The sequence below is a fragment of the Falco naumanni genome, chromosome 6 (assembly GCF_017639655.2).
Source record: "Falco naumanni isolate bFalNau1 chromosome 6, bFalNau1.pat, whole genome shotgun sequence".
NCBI lineage: Eukaryota > Metazoa > Chordata > Aves > Falconiformes > Falconidae > Falco > Falco naumanni.
The window spans coordinates 65,065,471-65,087,149 of record NC_054059.1 but is presented as its reverse complement, the minus strand read 5'-3'; the positions used below and the strand labels follow the sequence as shown (position 1 = coordinate 65,087,149).

The following is a 21,679-nucleotide window of genomic DNA, read 5'->3' as shown; positions in this document are numbered from 1 at the left end:
GAGATCTCATCCCCAGCACTGTTCCTTCCATCGCCTACCCACGCCTTTACCTACTGAGGGCTGCGCGTGGACTGTGGGATCCCACATCTCCTCTGGGGCATTTCTGGAGACTGCAAGCCAAGGCTGTGCTTTACCCCCCTCTTTAGACAAGGACAGCAGCAGCAAAGCTGTGGGCTGTGGAGCATCCTCCCTGTCACCTGGAGATGAACCCCCCCCTCCTCCCTGTCTTCCAGGTCACTTCAGTTTGTCATGTCTTTGCCTGATCTCAACAACCCATGAACAGGTGTGAATTAGAGCAGCAAACAGCATCTTCCTATCTTCACACGCCCCTGCTCTGTGTTCACTGGTCACGTTGCTGCAAAGGGCGCAGTGGGATCTTTTCTGCACTTAACACCTGGCTGTGCCAGCCTGGAAGCTGCCCAGCCTGGAAGCTGCCCTGCCAGAGCCCTTCGTGACCCAGAGACCCGAGCCCAGCTTCTGTGGGGAAGGACTGGCCGCTGCCTGGGGTAACACGTCTCATGGCCACAACCTTCGTTTCCCATTTCCAGGCAACAAAGCCACAACTGCTCCAGCCCACTGAAGTGTCACCCAATATGTCATGCACACTCTGGGAAAACAGTGCCAGAAGCATCACCCTTTCCCAAGCACAAGACCAAAGGACAGGTGCAACCACAGCAAGGGTGAGTCACAAATACCCTGCCAAGCTTCAGCTGCTCTAATGCAGCCAAGGAGGCTTCAGGAGGGGGGACCGGCAGGGTGAAGCAATGCAAAGCGGCCCTGGGAGCAAGCCACCTTCCCCTCCCGTGGAGCAGGGCTCTCTGCAGCATCTGACACGGGTACCTGGCTGGCAAAAGCACAGCCAATTCCTCTATCCCATTACCTCCCAAAATTTTCTGCCGTTATCCTTTCAGCCGCCAGTAGATGGTGATACTTTATCTCCGTCCAAGATGCATGTGTACACTGGAGAGCCAGGGACGCAGCATGACTGCCCGTTTGAGAATAGAAAATAATAAAATACATATAAATCCAAAAGTCAGTCTCCCAACAACCTCCAGACAACTGTGAAGACACCGATTTTGGAGGTCTAGCTAATCCCAACCTCACTGAAGGATCCTGGCTAGATTTCCTAAGCTGCAAAACCTGCAACTTCAACTATATCACTTGCTTCCCGGTGTGATCCTTTGTGTACGTTTGAATGAGCACATGAGAAAAGGCCTGAAGGCACAGCTCTTCATGGAAGCTGCACAGTCTGGGCACTAGAGAGATGAAGAAAAATTATTTATTGTGAGACTGCAAATAGCATCCTCACCATCTCTAACAAAGCAAAATCCCGCAGGTGTGTTTTGGTGGTCACATTTTCTTCAATATCTCCCTTTATTTTACAGACTTCTCTCCCTGCAGTGAGCAAAAAACATTGTAAATCACTGATCTGCACAGCAGTGTAAATCACTGATCTACACAGTCCTCTGTGGAAAATGTACTCTTACACTTCCAGCTCTTAAAGATTGCCTTCAGAGCTGTGCTTGTGCAAGAACTGACCTGATCATAAGAAATAAGAGCAGAGCTGGCTAAATCCTGCCTGAAATTGCAATGCCAACATTTTTGTCATTCCTGATTTATTGATATATCATTTACTTTGGGACAAGACTGGTGTGGTCATGAGTAATGTGGCCCTAAGCACAGGCAAAGGATAAGAAAGCCCTGCCTAACGCTAAGCCACGTGGCTGGCCACCTCGCAGGCATGCTAGGAGTGACTGAAAAAATATGGACCACAGCAGATCTTTCCCCTGTCATTGCTCCAACTACAGGCCTGATCTTCCTCTTCCAGATGCTCTGTAGGTTACACGTGTGATCATTTTGTCTGTCCTAAAACCATTGCTAATGCACTCTCACCTATTCAGCTCGAACGCATTTTTTGGCAGGTGCATTTCTTAGACGCTCCCATCTCCCTTGCCTGGATGAATTACTTTACAGACTCACCAGCTCATCCTTGTTTTGCCTGGATCCGCTCCATAGGTGCTCCAGGTTGTAACTTCAGCACCACCAGCCTGTACAGGCATTTTCACGGCTTGGGATTTGTCCATCTCATGGCCTACAAAGGGCATCAGCAGACACCAAACCTCTAGATACCTTATGGTAGGGAGGGCAGGGCACAACGAAACACAGGAGGCTGGGCTCAATTCGGTAGTTTGCCTAGGGCATTAAGAGACTGCCAGTAAGAGCCCTTAACTCTATTGTGAAAACAGGGATCTAAAATCAGTTCTCCCTGTTACACAAACAGTACACGTAGCCCACTGAAATGGGCGTCTGAGAAGAAAGCGGCCTTGGTTAAATCTCCCCAGCCAGAGGATGTAGCTGTCAGTGGGGTTCCAGCCTTACCTACTGCAGTTAGCAGCAGTTAGCAGTACGGTTTTTCCCTCAGAGTACAACTTCCAGAAAACTAATTTGGGCTCAAAATACCTCCCTCTCTTTAGGGCTGGCTTGAAGAAGACAGGAACACAAATTAGAGAGGAACCTTTTGGATTTAGCAAGAGCCTGTAAACATTTCACTCAATGAAGAGAATAAGCATCAGATGATAATTTTAGAATCACATAAAAGAGGCAAAAGCCACCCAGGCAGACCTCAGAGAAAGACCTCCAAAATACACATCATGAAATAGGAGATAAAACAATGAAGTGCAACCAGTCGCCAGAAACTCCCGCCCAGAGCGGTACGGCTGAGATCACGCTGGGCAGGCCCGGGAGGGAAAGAAAAGAGCAGTCGGGGCTCTGAGCACACCCTGGTGAGGGAGCAGTGCCAGCCAGCAGCCCCAGCCTGCGTGTTTCTCACCTTCTGTGAAATGAAGTCCCGCTTCGAGCCTCTCCTGCATGTGTGGGGAATAGCTGACTGCGGCAGCTGGCAAATGGCTCTGGTGAGAACAGTAAAAGCCATCATTAAAACGGAAAAAAAAAAAAAGAGTGAGAGCAACAGATACGTTTGACAGAAAAATCACATCAGAAGCAGGTTATGGGGAAATGCCTGTGGTGAAATTGCAGCTTCAGGCTAAAGAGGCACCTGCTGTGCCCAGTGTTAATTAATTGCCACGGCGTCAGATGCTGCCAGAAACGCCTTACTGTGGCTATGCAACGTACCGTAATGTTACAAGATGTGCCTTGCCTGTGAAAAACTTCCACTCGGTGCATCCCCCCAAGCAGCTTGTGGGGGAATAAAACCCCTCAAGCCGTCTGGCAGGATAAACACTCCCAGTCAGCCTGGATCCCGCAGTCCCGGGATGGGATTGGCACAGGTGGAGGCCTGTGCCAGGGAGACTCCAAACCTTCATCATCTTAAGTCAGTGGTCTTGACCCCAGCACAGGAGGAGCTGCTCATGGGAGATGTTCCCCATGCAAACTGCTCCACATGGTTTTGGAAATTTCTGCACCCCTTCTTCAAAAGATCTATCATGCGATGCTGTGATGGATGGCAGGACTGGGCCAGTCGGGAGCTGCAGCAGCGTCTCCTCTCAGCTCTGTGCAAAGCTGTAGAAGAGAAACATGAGGCCCCAGACCAGCAGCATCCACTTCCTTGCAGGCACACAGGGGTTCCCCCTGCTAGCCAAAAGCTCCTGCCTTCCCTTCATGCTGCCTCCCAGCCTGCCTTCAGCAGGCTCAGCCCACCCTTCCGCTGGGTGAAGCCTCAGACCTGTCCCCTGGTTCAGGCTCCATCCCCTCTGCCTTCCCCCTGCCCCACCGAGTCATCACCACCTGTGAACCGCAGGGACCCCATTGCCCCCTGCCTTCATCCTTGCTCATCCTGCTCCCCATCCCACAAGCCCCATGTCCCTGATGTCTCTGCTCAGAGGGGACCAGCTGTTCACAAGGGGTGGAAAGCCTGGGCCAGCACTGCTGAAGGATTCTTGGTCCCGGTACGACATCAGGAGCGGCATCAGGCCTGTAATACCTTCATCCTCCCTTCTCTCAGCACCAAAGTTTTTTCACGACTTCCATACTGCTCAGCTCTCTTACCAGCCACACTCCTTATCCCTTAATTTTAGCTATAAGCCTCCTATTCCCACTTGTAAAATACTCTCAGGGAGGTACCTGTCATGACAGCAGCTCCCACCCTGAGCTCTTCCCACACACCAGGGATGCAAACAGCCCTGACTCCAAGGCATTTCAGCATCAGATTTATTATTAATTATTGGCGCCATTATTACACAGCACCTATGAGCCCTGGCCGTCTAGCAAAGCCCCGCACAGAATATTAAAATGCTAATTTCCCTCCAAGATGAGAACTTACTGGTGTCTCTCTGCTCATTTGTTTGCAAATGCCGTTTTCCTGTCGAGGCTGTATTCCCAGCAGGCACGGCAAGGAAACGCTTGCATAAACAGCCCCTGTTTAAGAAACCGTGCATCTCACATATTCGTGCGTTATAGCCCTAATCAGGATTACTGTGACGCTGTAAGAAAACCATTTCATTTTGTCCAATGCATTCTCAAGATCTTGCTGTGCCTTTGAATGCCTCGATGCAGCAACGTATTTAGGATATATGGTGGAGGACGTAATTTTCTTTTGCAAAGCGTGGCTTAGCTGGCTGTAATAAGTTATACTAAGGCATAGCTCATTTTTGTGCCCCTGTGTAAGTCTCCAAATGGCGCACTGGTGTGTGACTGCTGCAGCTGTCTCGGGTTTTGCCCTGGTATCAGATTCTCGCTTGGAGAGAGGGCAGCAGCACAGGTCTTGGCAGTGACGGCTGTCCTGGGCTGGGAGCCAGCACCCGCCAGAGTTGACGGAAGCCCTTGCACTGCTGCTGAAGGACTCAGGGGCTGATACCTTCTCCATTGGCAGAGAACAGAAAACCCTCTATTTTTAATGACAGAGATTGATAGGGATGCTAATGGTAGTTAGGTGGAGAGGTGGCTCAGGGAAGGCAGAGTACAAGAGGTGGCTCAGGGAAGGCAGAGTAAAAGGCTGCAGCTCTGCAAGCAAAGCAAAGAAGTGCTGTTACTCCTTCCCCCCCCACACTGAGTTTCCTTGGAGAGCTGCATGTGAGGTGCCAACCCTCAGTGCATCACCTTCCCTTTTCACTGCTGACGTGCTTCCTGAAAACTCCTGAATTCTCTTCTCAGCTGTGCGATTTCCAGCAGTGGATGAAGATTGTTTCAGGCTGCATTTTAAGGTAACTAAACCAGCATTCAGTTATATGGCATAGAGAGCAAAAGAATTTGGCATCAACAAATGCAAATATGGCAGTTCAGCTTAAAACATACAGGCAAATGAAACCAGGATCTCTCCCCACGGGTATTTTTTGTAAGAGCCTGCTGTTATTATCACTCTGCCATTGAGCAAGACTGGCAGCATTATCTCAAGTTGTGCAATACCCCTAATGTTTAGAACTATTTCAGCAGCTCTGAATTGTGAGGGTTACAGAAACAGAGCCAGAAAGTAGCTTGGAGAGAAATATGGACAGTTTTTACAGCTTTACAGCAAACGTCACACATATACACAGCATGTCTCATTAAATAGGGTCTTCTTTCTTTTTACAGTCATGGTACCCATCCCACTTACAAATACCTGCTTTACATTAAGGCCACACGTATCTGCCTCCAGGAGCTGTTATGAAATGATTGTGGTGGGGTTTGCTGCTGCCAGATGGGAACTCTACTTGACTGATAATAACCCCCTCCCCAGGTTAGGGATGCAATTGTGTTTGCAAGTGTTTAAAAGTTTATTACCAAAGAGGCGTAGCTAGCACACCTGAGCAAAATAAGAGAGAGAAACAGACTGGGACAATTTGTGGATAAAAAAATCCAAGTTAAGATGCAGCAAAAAGCATCGAAGGTACTGCCTCCTGTTAACTCTCAGGGCTAAAGAATTCACTGTTGCAGCAGCCCAAGTTGATACTCAGCGATGTCCGTCACCCAGTACCAGAACTACTCCTGGCTTCATTTCTGAGCTGCCCACACAAAGTTTTAATTCAGAGATGGTTCAAAATGTTCAGAAGGGCCAGAGCAGACACACTGCCTCGTTTTGCATGGGCACATGTGTTGGAATGCCACAAACTTCCAGAAAAAAACTCGCCAAAACCTCTGTCTCACACAACTGCCACTGCTCACAACCAGGGTCTGGCACTACTCCAGACTGCCCAGCCACAAAACTCAACCTAGTCCAGTCCTAGTGGGGAGAAAGGAAAGGAACAGACAATAAACATCAGACCCATGGCCATGGTAGGCAGTGCTGAGCAGTTTATTCCAGCTCAGTTTTTCATGGAAGAAATCCTGAGCAGGAAAAAACCAAGACTGAGCCAATGGCACAACCAGCAGTGCTTTCTAGGGCAGAAGCTGGTTCCTCCTGCCACCCCTGTGCTGCCTGGGGCTGCTCCCTGTCCTCACTGCCAGTGGGGTGCTCCGAGGAGCCTCTGCAGCAGAGGAGATGAGTGTGGCAGCTGAGGAGGGAAGCCCCAGCCACCAGCGGGGAGCATGGAGCATCCCAGCTCTGCTCCACCAACCTTGTGGCACATGGACAAATCTGCTGCGCTTGCTGATGGTGCTAATGGTGCTTGACCCGGCAGGCTGGGCTCTTGGGGTGCCTTTGCTCTGCACGTTAACTTAGTCCCCAGCGTTATCTGACAACTCAGACATGAAGAAGCCAAAATACGTGCCCAGTAATCTGGAAAACAGGTTCCCTGTGCAAGCAGCAAGACTCAGGCAAAGCACTGCTTATCTCCATGGTAGAGATAGGGGGAGGGAGGCACTTGTTGTAAATCACAGTGGTGGTCTTCCTGTACCAGGAACACGTACAGATCCTCGCTGCCTGCTCGCCTGGGCCCCAGACCACAAGAGCACTTTGGTATGTAAACAGATTCAGGCTCTGCTGCCCAGAGGTGCAAAACTCCCAGCTGGCCAGTCCGAACTCACTGACATCTGCCCCGTTGCATTGCTGAAGTGCCCGGCTGCCTGCCGCCCCTCGCCCAGACAGAGCCTGCTGCTCTGCCTGCCCCACAGGTGGCTCGGCAGCTCCTTCCCAGCCTGTGGGAGATCAGCCTCGGCTCTGGAGTTGGTCACAGCGTGGGCAGATGAGGGGCTCATCCCAGGGGCTGCTTCCCTTTGGGGCCTTGCCTCACGAGCCCCGCAGCCAACGCTTTGCTGTGGAATTGTCCTCCCCATCCAGCCCCGGAGGAGGACACTGACAACGCCTGCTTCACCAAGAAAACACCATAGCTCTGGATCCAGCATCAGCTTCCTAAAGAGCAACTCCTCTGTTGGCAGGGCTGCAAACCCCGGCTCTCCGCCAGTGCTCCCAGGCTCATCGGGAGCTATGGGCTGGTACCAGTGGGGTGGCACTGGCTCTGTGGCCATTTTAGCTCAAGGGAGCAGCCCCAGCTCTGCAGGCTGCGTGCTGGGCAGCAGGGCTTCACGGCTCTTCACCCTCCTCCAGCTCGCACATACTCTCGCCAGTTGCCAAAGGGCGGCGTACGTAGCTTGTACGTTACTCATGCTCTGGCACCTGGATGCACAGGGCCTGGGTGCTCGCAGCCCAGGTGTTTCTCACCACGGCTCACCCCTTGCAGATGCGTGCGTAGCAGCTCAGAGGAGTTAAAACATCTTGCCCAGGCTTCGGTTAACCAGCACAACCAGCGGGGTTTCACCCCCCATCGGCACTGCTAGGGGCTGGCTGGCGCGTGGGGCACTGCCGACCACAGCATCCGCCAGCCTGGCTGTCTCCGCCTTGCCCACACATCCCCATCACGCAGGCTGGTGCGCTCCCAGCGCAGCTGTAGTGCTGCTCGCCTCCCCAGCCGTGACGGGAGCTATGGCACAGCCCTCGAGAGGCCGGCTCCGTCCGTGCGGGGTGCGTGCTACCCCACGCGTCTCATCTCCTACACGCTGGCCACGAGCCAGGACAACCACCACCCCTGCAGCGGGGCCTGCTGGGCACTCCTCCAAGCAGAGCTGGGGGTCGGGACGGTGGCAGCTCTACTGTCCTGACGCCTGAGCTTGCTGCAGCCTAGCCCAGCCCTGGGCAGCCCTACGCCTTGTCTCCACGGGATGGTCCCACACCTTCAGGCTAGCAGTGCCCCAGAGGGGTTTCAGGCTCTTTGCTGCCAGGCTCAGGTGGCTTCTGGAGCTTTCAACAACCCTCCCGAGAGGGAGGGTTGCACTTCATGACAGGCAGCTTCACAGAGCAGCTTCTGGTGAATGCTGTCATATTGCTGCTGTGGGCCACACCACGAACGTGTCTCTTGGCCCCGGTGTGCTCCCAGCTGCCTCGGAGTTGCGCTCCCCTAAGCACAGTGATGTGAGATGATAATCCTGCCTTCTGACTCCAAATCCTCCTCCCAGGATGCTGCTGCCCACCACAGCCCTGCTCGCATACAGCTAGATTTAGATAGACTCTTTATATTAAACAGGTCAGAACTGACTTAACCCTTTACACTTCATAATACAACAGGCGAGAATACTGTAGTCTACGTGTCTCTGGACAGTGGGTGGGAACCACAGGCCTGTGATGACGCCACCACCACTGAGGTCCAACAGCAGTGACTGCTGCAGGCTCACACTGCCCAGCTACACAGCAAGCAGAATAAGCACGGTGGTGCTCCAAAAGCCCAGTGGAGGAGTCACAGAGTGGTTCCTGACGCCTCACTGGAGAACCTCATGTAAAAAATGTAGAGTCGGGAGACACTGCTGCAAGATGGCACTTGCTCATGGTTCTGTGATAGAATCATAGAATCATTTAGGTTGGAAAAGACCTTTAAGATCATTGAGTCCAACTGTAAACCTAACACTGCCAAGTCCACCAAGCTGAGACAAAGCCAGCCTAGCCCGTTCCCACCAGGCTCTCTGGTTCTCTCACACGCACATACGCACAGGCACATGCACACGTGGCTGTTGAAGCATGTTCTGGTGACAGAGAAATGTAGGGTGATTCAAAAGAAAATAATGGAACCGCTCCCACCTACCCGTGTGAATGTGAATCATGTGGGCTCAAACCCCAGCCAGATGCAAATCAACAGATCATAAATGAAATATTAAAGAGCAGCCCCTGAGGCTGGCAGCCTCCTCCACCTCTCTCCCCCTCCCAGGACATCAGTCCTTCCAATGGGCTCTGGCAGGGTTTGTTCACACCCTCCCTAAATGATCTTGTGCTCATTGCCTGCCAGCATCTGCACAGGGAAGCGAAAATGTTCATTTTCAAGGGCTTTCCCAGAAAAGTCCAGCTCTTGTCCTCTACTTCCAGAGTAGGAAAGTCACTTTAGTCAGTGTAGGTCTTTTGCTGGTAGTCTTTCCCCAAAGCAGCTGCCACCTGGGACTCTGGGGCAGGCAGGCAGGGCTGCAGAGGGAGGAGGCCAGGATGATGATGCCAGGGGGGTGCCAAGGGTCCCTCTCTGCAGCGCACGAGGGGCAGCCAGGCCTCTCCTTGCCATTTGAGGCAGCAAGTCAACCTGCAGCCCTGCAATGCAATACCAGAGACCCTTCTTGCTTCAGCCCCTCTGCTGCCTCCCCTCCCGCCCCCAGCAGGATGAAGCTGCCGGCCCAGCGGATGATTTACAGAGGCAGCGGCTTCCTGCTGGCAGGGGGCTCGCACGGACCATGCCTCGCCTTATCTGGAGGGGTCAGCAGGAGCCCCACATGAGCACAGCATTTGCAGACTCTCTTTTGCTTGTCACAGCCAAGGAATCCGAGTTTCTTTCAGCCATTTGTATTTGACTTGCAGGTCAGCGAGATACATTTCCTCAGCAAGACTCACGTCCTCCAAGCAGAAGATCCAGCTTCACGTCAGAGATGTCTGCCATACTGCTGAACTGGCTGGCTCGCTCCCATGTAGGATTTTTCTTTTCTTTCTAGATTCCTCAGTACCCTCCCATGAGATACACAATGCTTCCATCCACAATGGTATAATACGTAAGAAAATTTGAAGACAATAATCCCAAGAGGGCTCAGGCCGCGCTCCCAAATATGTGCTGTAACATTAGATGTCCTGATGGACAGACACCAGAGCTGCCAGACAGCTCCCAGGCAGCACTGGCAGCAGAATGTCCTCCCTGGCAGTAAAAGCAAAGTGAAACAAACCACCCGGGGGCTCTCTGAATACCCTCCTTTTTTTTGAATGCATCTACCATTAGCCATAAAATGGCATCCTTAGGTACAGGCTGCCAGGCATCTGGGGAAGAGCGTGTGTGTGAGAGCCTTGGTACGAAGACGCATTTTAGCCAAAGCTTACAGCAGCCCCAGCAGGTGAGAACAGAGTGGAGAAAAAAAGATCAGAGGGAATCAGACCTCCCCCAGATCCATCCAAACCTACTGAACTGTCAGCTACTGTGTGACCCTCCTGCAGGACAGACCTTAAACCCAGCAAAATGAGGTCTGGATCTAGGGCACTCCGAAGAAACAGGACAAGCTTCAAAAAACTTGCAAAAGTCCTGCCCTCAGCCACACACGGGACTCATCAGCCCCTCCAAGAAACATCAGGGCCTAAAAGGTGCTGAAAGGCGGGTACCGTGGGCCCACGACTGTGCAGCTGTGGCAACTCACTGCATCACCTTTTCAGTCAGGAGTGAGCTGGTCCTCACGTGGCACCTTCCACCTCTGCCTCTCCCGCCCGGAGCCTTCGGGAGCAGCGCGTGGGGAGGAGAGGCAGTGTGCAACATGCCCATCGCTGCACTGGCTGGCACCTCCTTTCTGGCTCCTCTTTTTCACGCTTTCAGATGCTTGTGCTCTAATTTGCAAGGGTGAGAACTGCGGTAAGGCTCCGGACGGAGATTGTCCAGAGAGTTTTTCTGAAGCACCACAGTGTTTGTAAAGCACCTGAGAATGCAGACCCCACTGTAAGAGCCTCTCTGTCCCAGACAGAACAGCAGCACAGCAGCAGCGCTGCCCTCTCCTAGCTCACCCCAGGCACTTCTGGCACCTTCCCAAGACGCCCACTGCCTGCCACATGTGCTGACAGCTTGTGTAAGGTGGGCCCATTGCTCCTGGGGAATGGATAATCTGTTTTCCCATCTCCACATGTGGGCCTCGTAGCTGGAGCTGCCCCGTGATGGCGTGTTGCATTCACCTCCCACCCTGCATTCATCAGCACAGCCACAACGCAGGAGCGGACACCTGCGCTAACCCCACTGCTTCCAGACCCTCTCAGAGGACCGACTCACTCAGCAGTTTGCCAACACCCACAGCAGCAGCCCTCCGCAACAGACCGGTGCCATGGCCCGCGCAGGGCCGCCCCGGGCACAGATCGCAGGGATGGTTCTGGCGGGAGGAGGTAGGTCTGGGTCAGGGCACCGCGCTCCCCGCCAGCAGCTGTGGCGCTGGGAGCTGGTCCCGCACCCAGCTGAAGGAAGCGATCCTGTTACATGCTGGGGACGTCTGGCCCCGAACACCCTAAGCTGCGGTACGTGGTGTAAACCTGAAACCTGCTCCATGAATGCTCAGCACTGCTATGTTTAGCATGCGTAGCTATTCTGGGTACACAGGGTATCCTGTTTTCTCACTGCATGTTTGGGAAATGAATTATTCCTTAGCTCCACATTTGGATATATGCATGACAGGAGCAAGACACAGGAAACTCGGTTAGTCTTTTTTTTAAAAAAAAAAATTTAATAGGTGACATAACTATCAACGTCACCATGGTTTTATTAGCCATGCTGGCCTCAACAAACTTAGGACATATCCTAGTAATTTCAATGAGCATACTGCAAGAGTTCACCTGCCTGGCAAGATCCTGAAATCCAAAAGCAAAAGTGTGTTTTGTTTTGACATCCACACACAGCATATCCAGAGACCATCCCTGATCCCACAGAAGTAGGGATCCCCGTCACTCTCCTGCCCCGTCCCCTCCAGTAGTATGCCATGTCGCACGCACTGGGATCTCAGTCCACACCAAGGCAAGACTGAACACTGCTATGGTGCTCTTTTGATTTCATTTTCAAGGTAGCATACAGGCTACCCAGCATCACAGGCCAGTAAATTGCTGGTCTCCCCACAGTCATACGCAAAGCATCGTGAGGGAGCTAGGTAGAATACAAATGGATTACCTCAGCTCTGATACACGAGAAGCTGCAGCGATAAGGCAGCCTTGGAATAGCACAACCACTGCGTATTAATAAAAGCATGACGCATTATGACTGATATACGAGTCTGGCACGTTAGGTGGGAAAGAACATGCCTGCTTCTGATCTAGCTGGCAGGTCGTTTCTTACATCCTCCAGCATACACGATCCACTGACAAGTGTTTTATAAGATTTACATTAACAAGCCACAGTTGAGCATTTCTCCACATACAATATATGTAAATGTTATCGTACGAGACTGAGTTCTTGGAGATGAAAGCATGCGGCTACTGTGCAAATGTGATACACACCACAATCTCAGATGACTCAAATACACTTAAACAGCTCTAATATTGCTCTGGATGATAACAGGAGTTACTCATTCCTGTTTCCCAGAACCGACTGTCTCAAAGTCACAGAGGACTTCCAGCTTTCATCCAGCAGCAGCATGATGTAGAAGCAACTCTTGATAATCCCCGTTGGGACATACCCACCAGGGCGTGTTAGTAGATGTCCCCATTGTTTCTTAAATGGGTAGGGATTTATTTCTATGCTTGTGGGATACTGCAAGCTACAAGAAACTTCTAAATGTTTAAACAAAAGCTCCATTATTACCAGGGGGAGTATTTTGAAACCATAAACTATGCACATTTTCATGCGTTTATGGGTGGGTAAGACCAAAGTCTATGAACTTCTTGATATGATTGAGTGAGTCTGCTTGCTGCTTGCAGGGAATTTTATAAAGGCAACTCACTCCTGTCAACCTCACTAGGTGTACCTTCTACAGGTGTGATGCCACGCGAGCATTTCTCTTTCAAACTCAAACGTTTCCCCAAGAACTGCAGTTACCACACAAAACCATGATACGATCTGCCTGCTTGGATCTCCTCTGCTACAATGAAAGGAGGACATCAGCAAGGGAGAAGCCTGAGCTCCTCTGGTCCCTCTTTGTTAGCAAGTCAACATTCTGAGTTTTACTGCCAAAACCAAGCTCTTGGAAACCGTCCTCCTTTCTTCTGTACCACTGCCTGAACAAGTCATACAATTAAAATAGGTTGAAAACAGAAAATCATAATTTCGCAAACTATTCATTCTACACCATATTAGATAATGGCAAGACCAACAACAGATGTTTCTGAACTGCGAAGCCTAGCAATAATAGTATGATCTGACTATTTACAATAATCTCATAGCACTGTCTGTCAAACTGGAGGACTACAGAAGCCTTTTGCAGTAAACCTTTAAGCTTAATTTTGCAGTTCTTTGGCTCACCTTTCAGCCAAGAAAGTTTCTTTCTAAAAGCTGATTGCTTCTCAACAGATCTGTGTGACCTAAGCTTAAAGTTCAGTGTCCACTTGTGTAAATTGTCTGCAAGACTCCGAATTGACAGTGGTGCCCCTGACCAGGTCAAGCACACAGAGTTAGAAGTCATCTTCCCCGAGCAGGGCTGCGCTGCCTTGCCCACATTAGGGTAGAAAGTATTTTAAACCACGTAAATGTTCAGAAAACCACGTTTAAATGCATTTAAAAGTTCTTTATGTTCTTCAGACACCTAAACTTGCTAGCACTAAAACTTAATTACAAAATCAAAAGGCTGTGCATTTCAACTCCTCCCCCCACTCCCCCCCAGCATCCCAAGGATTTGCTATTTGTGGATGTAGGGAAGAATCTTACCAATGCAGGCTCAAATGCAGGCCACGGAAAGGACGTCTGAGCCATACATCATTAGGTAGGATCTGGCCCATAATTAAAAATTCATCTGCTGATGAAAGGTATGAAGAATTCCTTTCTTCAGTGCTTCACATATTGGGGTTCTTATTACTTAGGCCACATGATCAGTCTGTGGAATGGAGATTGCATAAAATGCGTTATTGCTGGCTACCACATCACATCCAAGACTCAGTAACAACTACCTGATTTTTTTGTTCCTTATTTTAAAAAGCCGTGTTTAAAAAATAATACAGATTCTCCTTTACTAACTTATTCATAACATTTACTGCTAGTGCAAGCAAAGCAAAACTCCATTCTGATGATGGACTGGGGCAAAGGTATCCTTTCTTCAATGACTTCAAACACCGGTTGGAAGTTTCACGTAACTTCTTACTAAGCATCATGAAAAGACATTTTAGCTAAAGGAATGTATTGCTGAATACTTTATTCAGCCATGTGCTCAGCGTCTGCAATGTACACATAAAAATTACATACTCTCACGTTTGCTGTCCTCTTCAAGATACTTCGAAGAACATGCTACAAAATAATCACAGAAACGGCCTGTTACAGTCCATACAATAATAAAAAGCTAGAAAAACTGATCCTATAGCAGTATTCCAAGGGAAGTACATTATATAAAAAATATTAGGTAGGTTGGCATTACTTTCAGACTTCAAATAACAGTAATTATTATGTTTTTAAACACCTACTCCAGATTATCTTGGATATCTTGTTACATAACAACTGTGGTACTCCCACAGCAATTTCATCAGCTCAGCTATGACTGTGCACCCATCTTTCATAACTTTGCTGGTGGTTTTAATCTAGCTTGAACAACTACTGTTCTAATAAACGTTGCTTGCAAATGAAAAAATCATTGTAGTTATCACGCAATAATATTTTCTGTATTACTATAAAAATACCAAAATAAACCAAAGTTTCTGGGTTTTCTGCAATCTTAAACAAGGGCATGAAGTTGTCTGGAATGTAAAAAAGCAGTACCTACTTCTTAAAAAAATATTACAGGTAAACCATCATCAACCTTTGCTGGCTATTGGAATAATGCTTGCTCAAGTTCCATCTTTAGCTAGATTAAATCAGTACTTGGCACCGATACGATGCTTTTTGTGTTCAAACAGAAAATCGCAATTTCTCCTCACACCTCCACTGCGTATCATCCAGGAGTAAGAAACGATGATATTACAGTGATTATTACCTGCATCACAGAGTGCCTGCAAGTGCCAGTCACAAAGCTACTGTATCAGGACAAAATGACTGTTCCCGTCTCAGGCAGCTTACAACGGGCGTACAAGAAGGTGATGGATGCAGATAGACTGCAGGGCGTAATGAAACACTGGGAGTTTTCGCAGTAGGTATGACTTAGAGCACACCAGTAGCTTAAAACATTAAACTTCTGCAGACATCAAAGCCAAAGGGTTTTAATGAAGGATGCAGAAGGCACCTAAGAGGGAATTTTTCAGAGATTTATGCAACAGGTCTTCAGGAATTTGAAACAATTGGAAAGAGAGCATAAAAAAGGTTTTTTTGAAATCTAAAAATGGGCGGTTTAGAGGTTGACCTGGTGGGATGATCAGACGGAGTTAACTTAGATAACCTGAATAAGAGAGATGGGGTAACAGCAGGCTCGTGATGTGAGAGTGAGGAGAGCAGCTTTACAAGTCAAAGCAAGAGACTAATAAACAACCTACTCTGCAACTTTCTGAATGGCTGTGAAATGCAAGCTGTCTGGCTGTCAAGGACAGAAAGAGAGATGACACCATAATTCAGGTCAGTATGATGAGGCTGTATGGATTGGACTGTAAATTTTAGGACCAGGTAAGAAGAACAGTGAGAGATGCTGCAGAAGAATGAAGACTGGGACAGAGCCAACATAGGACGTTTTCAGAAGGACATCCGAGTCAAGGCTGCTGACTAAGCCGAATCCCACCAATAAACAGGACAGCAGAAGCAAAAAGGAAACTATGAGGGTTATAGAACTGGGGATGCTGTTTGTGCTGAGACTGAAGCAACAGCTCTCTATCCATGAGGTATCGAGATGCAGACTAAGTTTTTTGGCAAAAGGCTACTCTGTTCTCCCCCTTGTGCAAAAGGCACATCAGAAATGGAAACCTCTTTCTTAATGTGATTGGTAGTGTAAATCCCAACCATTCTTACCCATGCAACTGTTACGGAGAAGACAAGTGACATTTTTGGAAGAAGTTAACCGTCCATCTGTGAAACAACGGTTAGATGGAACAGAAACACACAAACTAGCAAGGCACACAAAACCCCACTTTGAAAACTCACCGATATGCTCTAGCTCATGTTTTCCATGTTGCCACCCAAAACACTTGAAATCCGCTAAGGTCCAGCAGGAGGAAAAAGAGGATGTTTAGTTTTAAAATGCAGTAAACCAGCTTGCTTTTTTTTTTTCTCCCCCAGCAGACACATCTATAGGATTGCCACACAAGTAATAATGAACCTCAAGAAGGGCATCAGTGTGGCATGCCAGAGTACTTTTAAGCAGAGGGCAAAACCTAAGAGAACCACTCCACTGATTCTGTTTTCCATAAGGCTCCATTCTATTTTGATAGACACATACCCATGAATATCCTCGTGGGCATTTTAAAAGCTGTAATTTCAACTCTGAGGTTTTGCAAGCTTTGTTTTGTGTGGTGTATATCATAAACATCCTGAATATAATTACAACTGCAATTTTGTGGGCTATATTTTCCCTCTTGGTAGCCCAAAGCCAATGTTTACAAAAACTTTTCAGCACGCTTATTTGATTTGAACTTTTTATTATTATTACAAATGTATATTATTTTATTAAAAAAATTCACACTGAAGCAAAGTCAATTCCATTTCATTACAACCAAGAATATAAAATAAATGCAATGAACTCATAGTTTAGTTTTAACAGTCATTTCAAGGGTGACATCAGGACAACTTAAAAGCAGTAAACTCTCAACTCTAGAATGAAAAACAAGTATTTTGCTTTGTGGTTTTGCTAGCCCATTGGCAGAGGCACTGCCAAATGTGGCCACCACTGATCTAGAGCGGCAAAGTTTTGTGGCAGCATGAGGCGCATACACAGTAACTTCTAATGAAAACTACAAAAATGAAAGATGCGTGCATGAAATTATTAGAAAAAAAATAACTGAATAGAGACAGGCACACTTCCACAAATAGTAAACATGGGAAAATACAACTAGAACAATTTGAAAAGTTACTACCTTACATATATAAAAAGTTCTTTAAATTGCTGTTAAAAAGGACATGTTCTGTCCAGATTTTGTGTAATACTTTTTAGTGTCTACACAAGACAAATTTTTAAAAAAATTAAATAGTATTAATTTACTACTAAATATTTAGGAGATAACAGTGCATTAAGGACTTTTTTTTTCATATAGTAATACACATCGCTCCTGTCTGGCGACATTTTTAGAAGATTACGTATGGCCTTATGTACAATACATTTATTTAATCCTAAAACAATTCTTTGCTTAATGATGTTAAAGTACCATTCCTGAAGATTATGAAGGGGAACTAAGCTTATTATGTTTATATAAAATATTATACATATTTGAACAACACTTCTAGCTTCCCACCACCCCCCCGCTATGAATGCTCTTCCCTCCCCCTCCCCAGATACAGTGTCACAGATACAGTGCAGGACTCGCAGCTTCCCCTATATTTTTCCTTCATTGTGCAGTTTGTGCTACATAAACTTCACCGATGCGGGCCAGGCTGCTCATCCCATTCACTCCCCACGTGTTTTGTTTCCTCTGAGCCACGATAGCAAAAGCTGTACTTGGTGGCCCGCTCTCCCACCAGGCGGGTGGGATGGAGAACTCTGCCGGTGTCACCTGCCTCTCTTGGTGGGGGTGTGAAACACTTTGGTGAGGGTGTAAAGGTTATGGGCAGAGACAGAGCTATGAGTACGAATGAAACTGTACAGGCAAAAAAGAACATAAAAATGACATGGTCCTGGCTTCCCACGACACACTGCACGATCCAATTCCGAAAGCAGAGCGTTTGTACCTCCCGCGATGAGCCCTGGAAAGCAAGGCTTCTTCCACTACGACTGCCACCCACCCCAGCAACGTGCGTCACGCTCCCAAGAAAAGGTGAACTATTTCACCATCAGGAAGGAACTAGAAGAGTGTGCACAGCCTACATTTTGCAGCAAACACTTTTGCTTTCATTTGCTCTCCTCCCAGTTGTGAGTTTGAAGGCAGCCAAGTAAGTCAGCTTGGCTTCGTGTGCACACAAAAGCTAGAGAGGAGCAGTGCGTGGTCATCCAGCAGACCCAACCAAGGCAGAAACACCAGTTCAGCTTAGAGAGAGGTCATGGCAGTTGCGCTAGAAGCTGGAAGCTCACTCAATTAAAGCACCCTACATTGCTGTGAAGTTTCATACTCAAAATACAGATTAACCTACACCACGCTTTTGCCTTATTGGCACAAGAGTCCACCTTAATTAACCATACGGTAATAGGTCTTTCTGCCACCTCCCGACATTACATGAATTTTGATGATCAGCTGCAGGTCACAGCAGGGAGAAGAAACGTTAGGTAACTATAATGGAAAAGAGAAAAAGATTTTGAGTGAACAGAAGGGTGACAAGAACAGGAGGGGACAAAAATTACTCTACCAAAGGTTAATTTCCAGAAATGTGACATTCAAGTCACCAAAATACAGAATATGTTACTTTACGGCATTGGCCAAATATCCATTAGCTCAAAGGTACCTCATCCTAACCAGTAAGAGGTGAGACATTATGGAAAGAAGTAACCCCAGACTCAATGAAATAACATAAAGGAACAATTAAAATCTGTTCTTCCAAAGAGGCTACCAGGGTATGCATAATATTTAGCATTTCAAGGGTTACACGTTGAAAGCATCCTTTGGGAGATTATTTTTCCCCAGGAATAATTTTCTCCTTCAGATTGCTTCATTTCATTTTCACCACCTTCTCACCCATTTGATGCCAAAAGCAGGTTGTAGTTGCCTTTCCAGAGAAGATGGGTGTTGTCAAACCCACATGATGGTAGATATGGCCAAAGCAAGCCAACTGCTCCCAAAAGGTATGAAAACAACTTATGTTTGAGGACTAAGGGGACACTAAAGGTGATTGGGAGATCAAATCCAGTAGAAAGACCTATGCGTCTAGCTGTGATGAAAAGCATTCTCCTCAGAGCAAACAGATTTACTCGCCTTGCTAGGTCTGATCACAACTTCAGGATGAATGTGTACAGGTATATACAATCTTTCTGTACGGACACAGGACGAAAGAGAACACGCTGCAGTTTAAAAGCCTGTAACATTAGCCACTTACATATAAACTCTTCTCACTTCACCTCTTCTCTGGACACCAGTTGTAGAAGCTCACTGATGTTACATTGCTAATAGTTTTCTAAATGCATTTTTCCAGGTTTTCTGCAACAAGAGCCAGCCTTATTTCTGAAGGCTGAAGGAAAAACGAAGCTGTCCCAAATTACATGTTGTGTCTCTCCGAATAACTGTGGTTGCAGAAGTTGGACAATAATCCTCTGATTATGCTTCTGAACTCTTGCTTAATTACTGGGGATTTTCTGCCAGCTACCCATCCACTTACAGTCCTTAGGCACAATCAAAACATGTTTGCTCTAGGGAAAAAGAAACATTTCAGTGCAATCAAGCCCATCTGGTGTAACTAATCTGGGTTAATCACAGCAATGTGAGGGACACAGAATATGTATTATAAACATGAAAAAGGAAAAGTCTTCAACATGCTTTTCAAACTGCACAATAATTTCTCTTAATTATTAATTCTAACATAAAAAAATGATTAAATGCATTTGTTTTCGCAAGTCGTAGTACTTCTGTCACCTTTATATTTAGAAAACTGACTCAGGAATGTGAAAGAAAGCTAAATTTATAGAACTCTCACATACATTAATCAGCTGCTTAACAGAAAAACAAGCCCATCATCCACAATCCTACTGAGACTCGAGGGCAGTAAATACATTTTCCTGACTATTTTGGTGTCCAGCCTGGGAAGACATTCCATTCTTCTGTTCCAGCAGATCCTGAAACCATCTCTTTTTTTATGTGACTGTCCTGGTTTCATTTAAAATAATGCTTAATTTAAAACTAGTCAGAGCATGATCACTGTGATTTCAAGAATTCAATGTGAATGAGTTAAGAAATATCAGCAATCTTCTGTTTGGCATTCAGTCCAGTAGCATGAAGCATATTTGCTGCTGCAGAGACTTGGGTGGGTTTTTTTCTTTTTTTCCTTTTTCTTTTTTAAATCTTCTTTCTTTTTTAAATTTTTTATTTTTAAGAGCTCGCCTGAAAACTAGACTAATAAAAACAGAATAGTAAAATACTCTGGAACAGTAAAATTTTGCTGTTCTTGACATCCATGAGCAAAACAGTAATATCCTGTGAAAATAACATAGTGCTTTAAAAAGGTGCAATATACCTGTATAGCTAAACTGGTTTGCCTAGTATAAAACTAACTATATACAAGCTTGAAAGCCTGGGAGTTCAAGATTTTAAAACTTTAAAATCCCATCAAAGAGATTGAAAAGACAGATTTATGGCAATCACTACAGCATAAGGAAGGTGCACCAGGAATCCTTCAAAATTCCAAAGGTTAAAGAAGTTAAGTGCTGGGTTCAGATCAGAAGGGTCATTAGAGTAACCACAATGGAGCACATGCAAGGGCAGGGAGGAAGGAAAACTTCACGAGAATCTCCTTTATGGCGATAAAGGGATGGGGGGCGGGGGAGGAGGGGAAAGTCTTCAGTGAGTGAAGTTTTCCTTTTGTCATCATGAACTTTGATTCTGCATCACAGTTTGTATTTTTGGTTCTCATCATTATGAACTTCATATTGCTGGAGTCTTCTGGCTTTTAGTCTGTTCCTTTCCGAGTGCAGCCTGTTAGCCCTCTCAGTACCTGTGAGACTGATGAGATTGGTGATACTGGGAGCTCTGCTGAGATGACGTGGAATAGCCCATTGTACTCTGGGACTGAGAAGATCCCTGAATGTTGCTTTGGTAACTCAGGCGTGAGCTGGAGTGCTGCAGGAAAAGAGAGCGGGATCAGAGGAATGAAAACCAGCCTGTCAGTACTATGCAGCTCAGGAAACTTCGAACCTCTCTGAAGCTCATTAAAATCTGACTGCTGGAGAAGCTGACAGTGTTACTGTTTAATCTCCCATAAACCAAGTAATCAACCTGATATGCAATCACTTACCACAGCACACAAAATACACAAGGTCACTGGCAGACACCTAGAAATACAGCATTTACACACCCACTTTTTGAAGGAAAATAACAAGAAAGAGCAATTCCATTTCAAATTCAACTGTTTCTTTAAACTTATGGCTATCATTATTCTAGGTGCTATTAATGCAAAACCAAACGGCTGAGGCCACAAACCCTTTTTGAGATAGATAATACTACGTTACAGAGAAACAAATTATTCTGTTCCTGAGAAAAAAACCAACCAAAACCTAAGAGTTACTCTATTTATCTAAACGAAAAAATGTCCAGTAGGATAAAATAATTTAATTTCAGGTAAGCCTTTCAACCTGCTGCCTTACTACTGGACAATTGCTTAAAGATGGGCATGTGTGTGCGCGCAATAACCTAACACCTTTTCCCGAATGTTTTCTTTCCCCCTCCAGTGTCTGGGATGTTAGCTCAGCAAGCCAAATTCACAGATCACTTGTGACCTCCATCCGGCTGAATTTGCCCTTTTATTACCATATCCATTCCCTGTCCAGAATTAACAATGAGCTGCAATAATGTAAAGCTGCATAATAATGCAAGCTGCAAAATCATTTTGCATGAAAAGTACTGCTCAACAGACAGGAGACTCTCTAGCAAGGTAAACCCCACCCCAGCCCACAAGAAAGGAAAGTCTACAAAAAAACCACCCCAAAA

At 46.9% G+C, this 21,679-nt stretch overlaps 1 protein-coding gene across 3 annotated transcripts in view; it reads right to left on the bottom strand.

Moving 5' to 3' along the window:
- Positions 1-16,523: 16,523 nt before the first annotated feature.
- CDK19 (cyclin dependent kinase 19) overlaps positions 16,524-21,679 on the bottom strand; it is a 133,241-nt gene continuing 128,085 nt past the window's right edge. For all 3 annotated transcript variants that reach the window (XM_040597565.1, XM_040597563.1, XM_040597564.1), the window contains one exon: positions 16,524-20,812. In XM_040597565.1, coding sequence (XP_040453499.1) covers positions 20,681-20,812 — 132 coding nt within the window. In that variant the 3' untranslated portion in view covers positions 16,524-20,680. The remainder of the gene's footprint in view (positions 20,813-21,679) is intronic.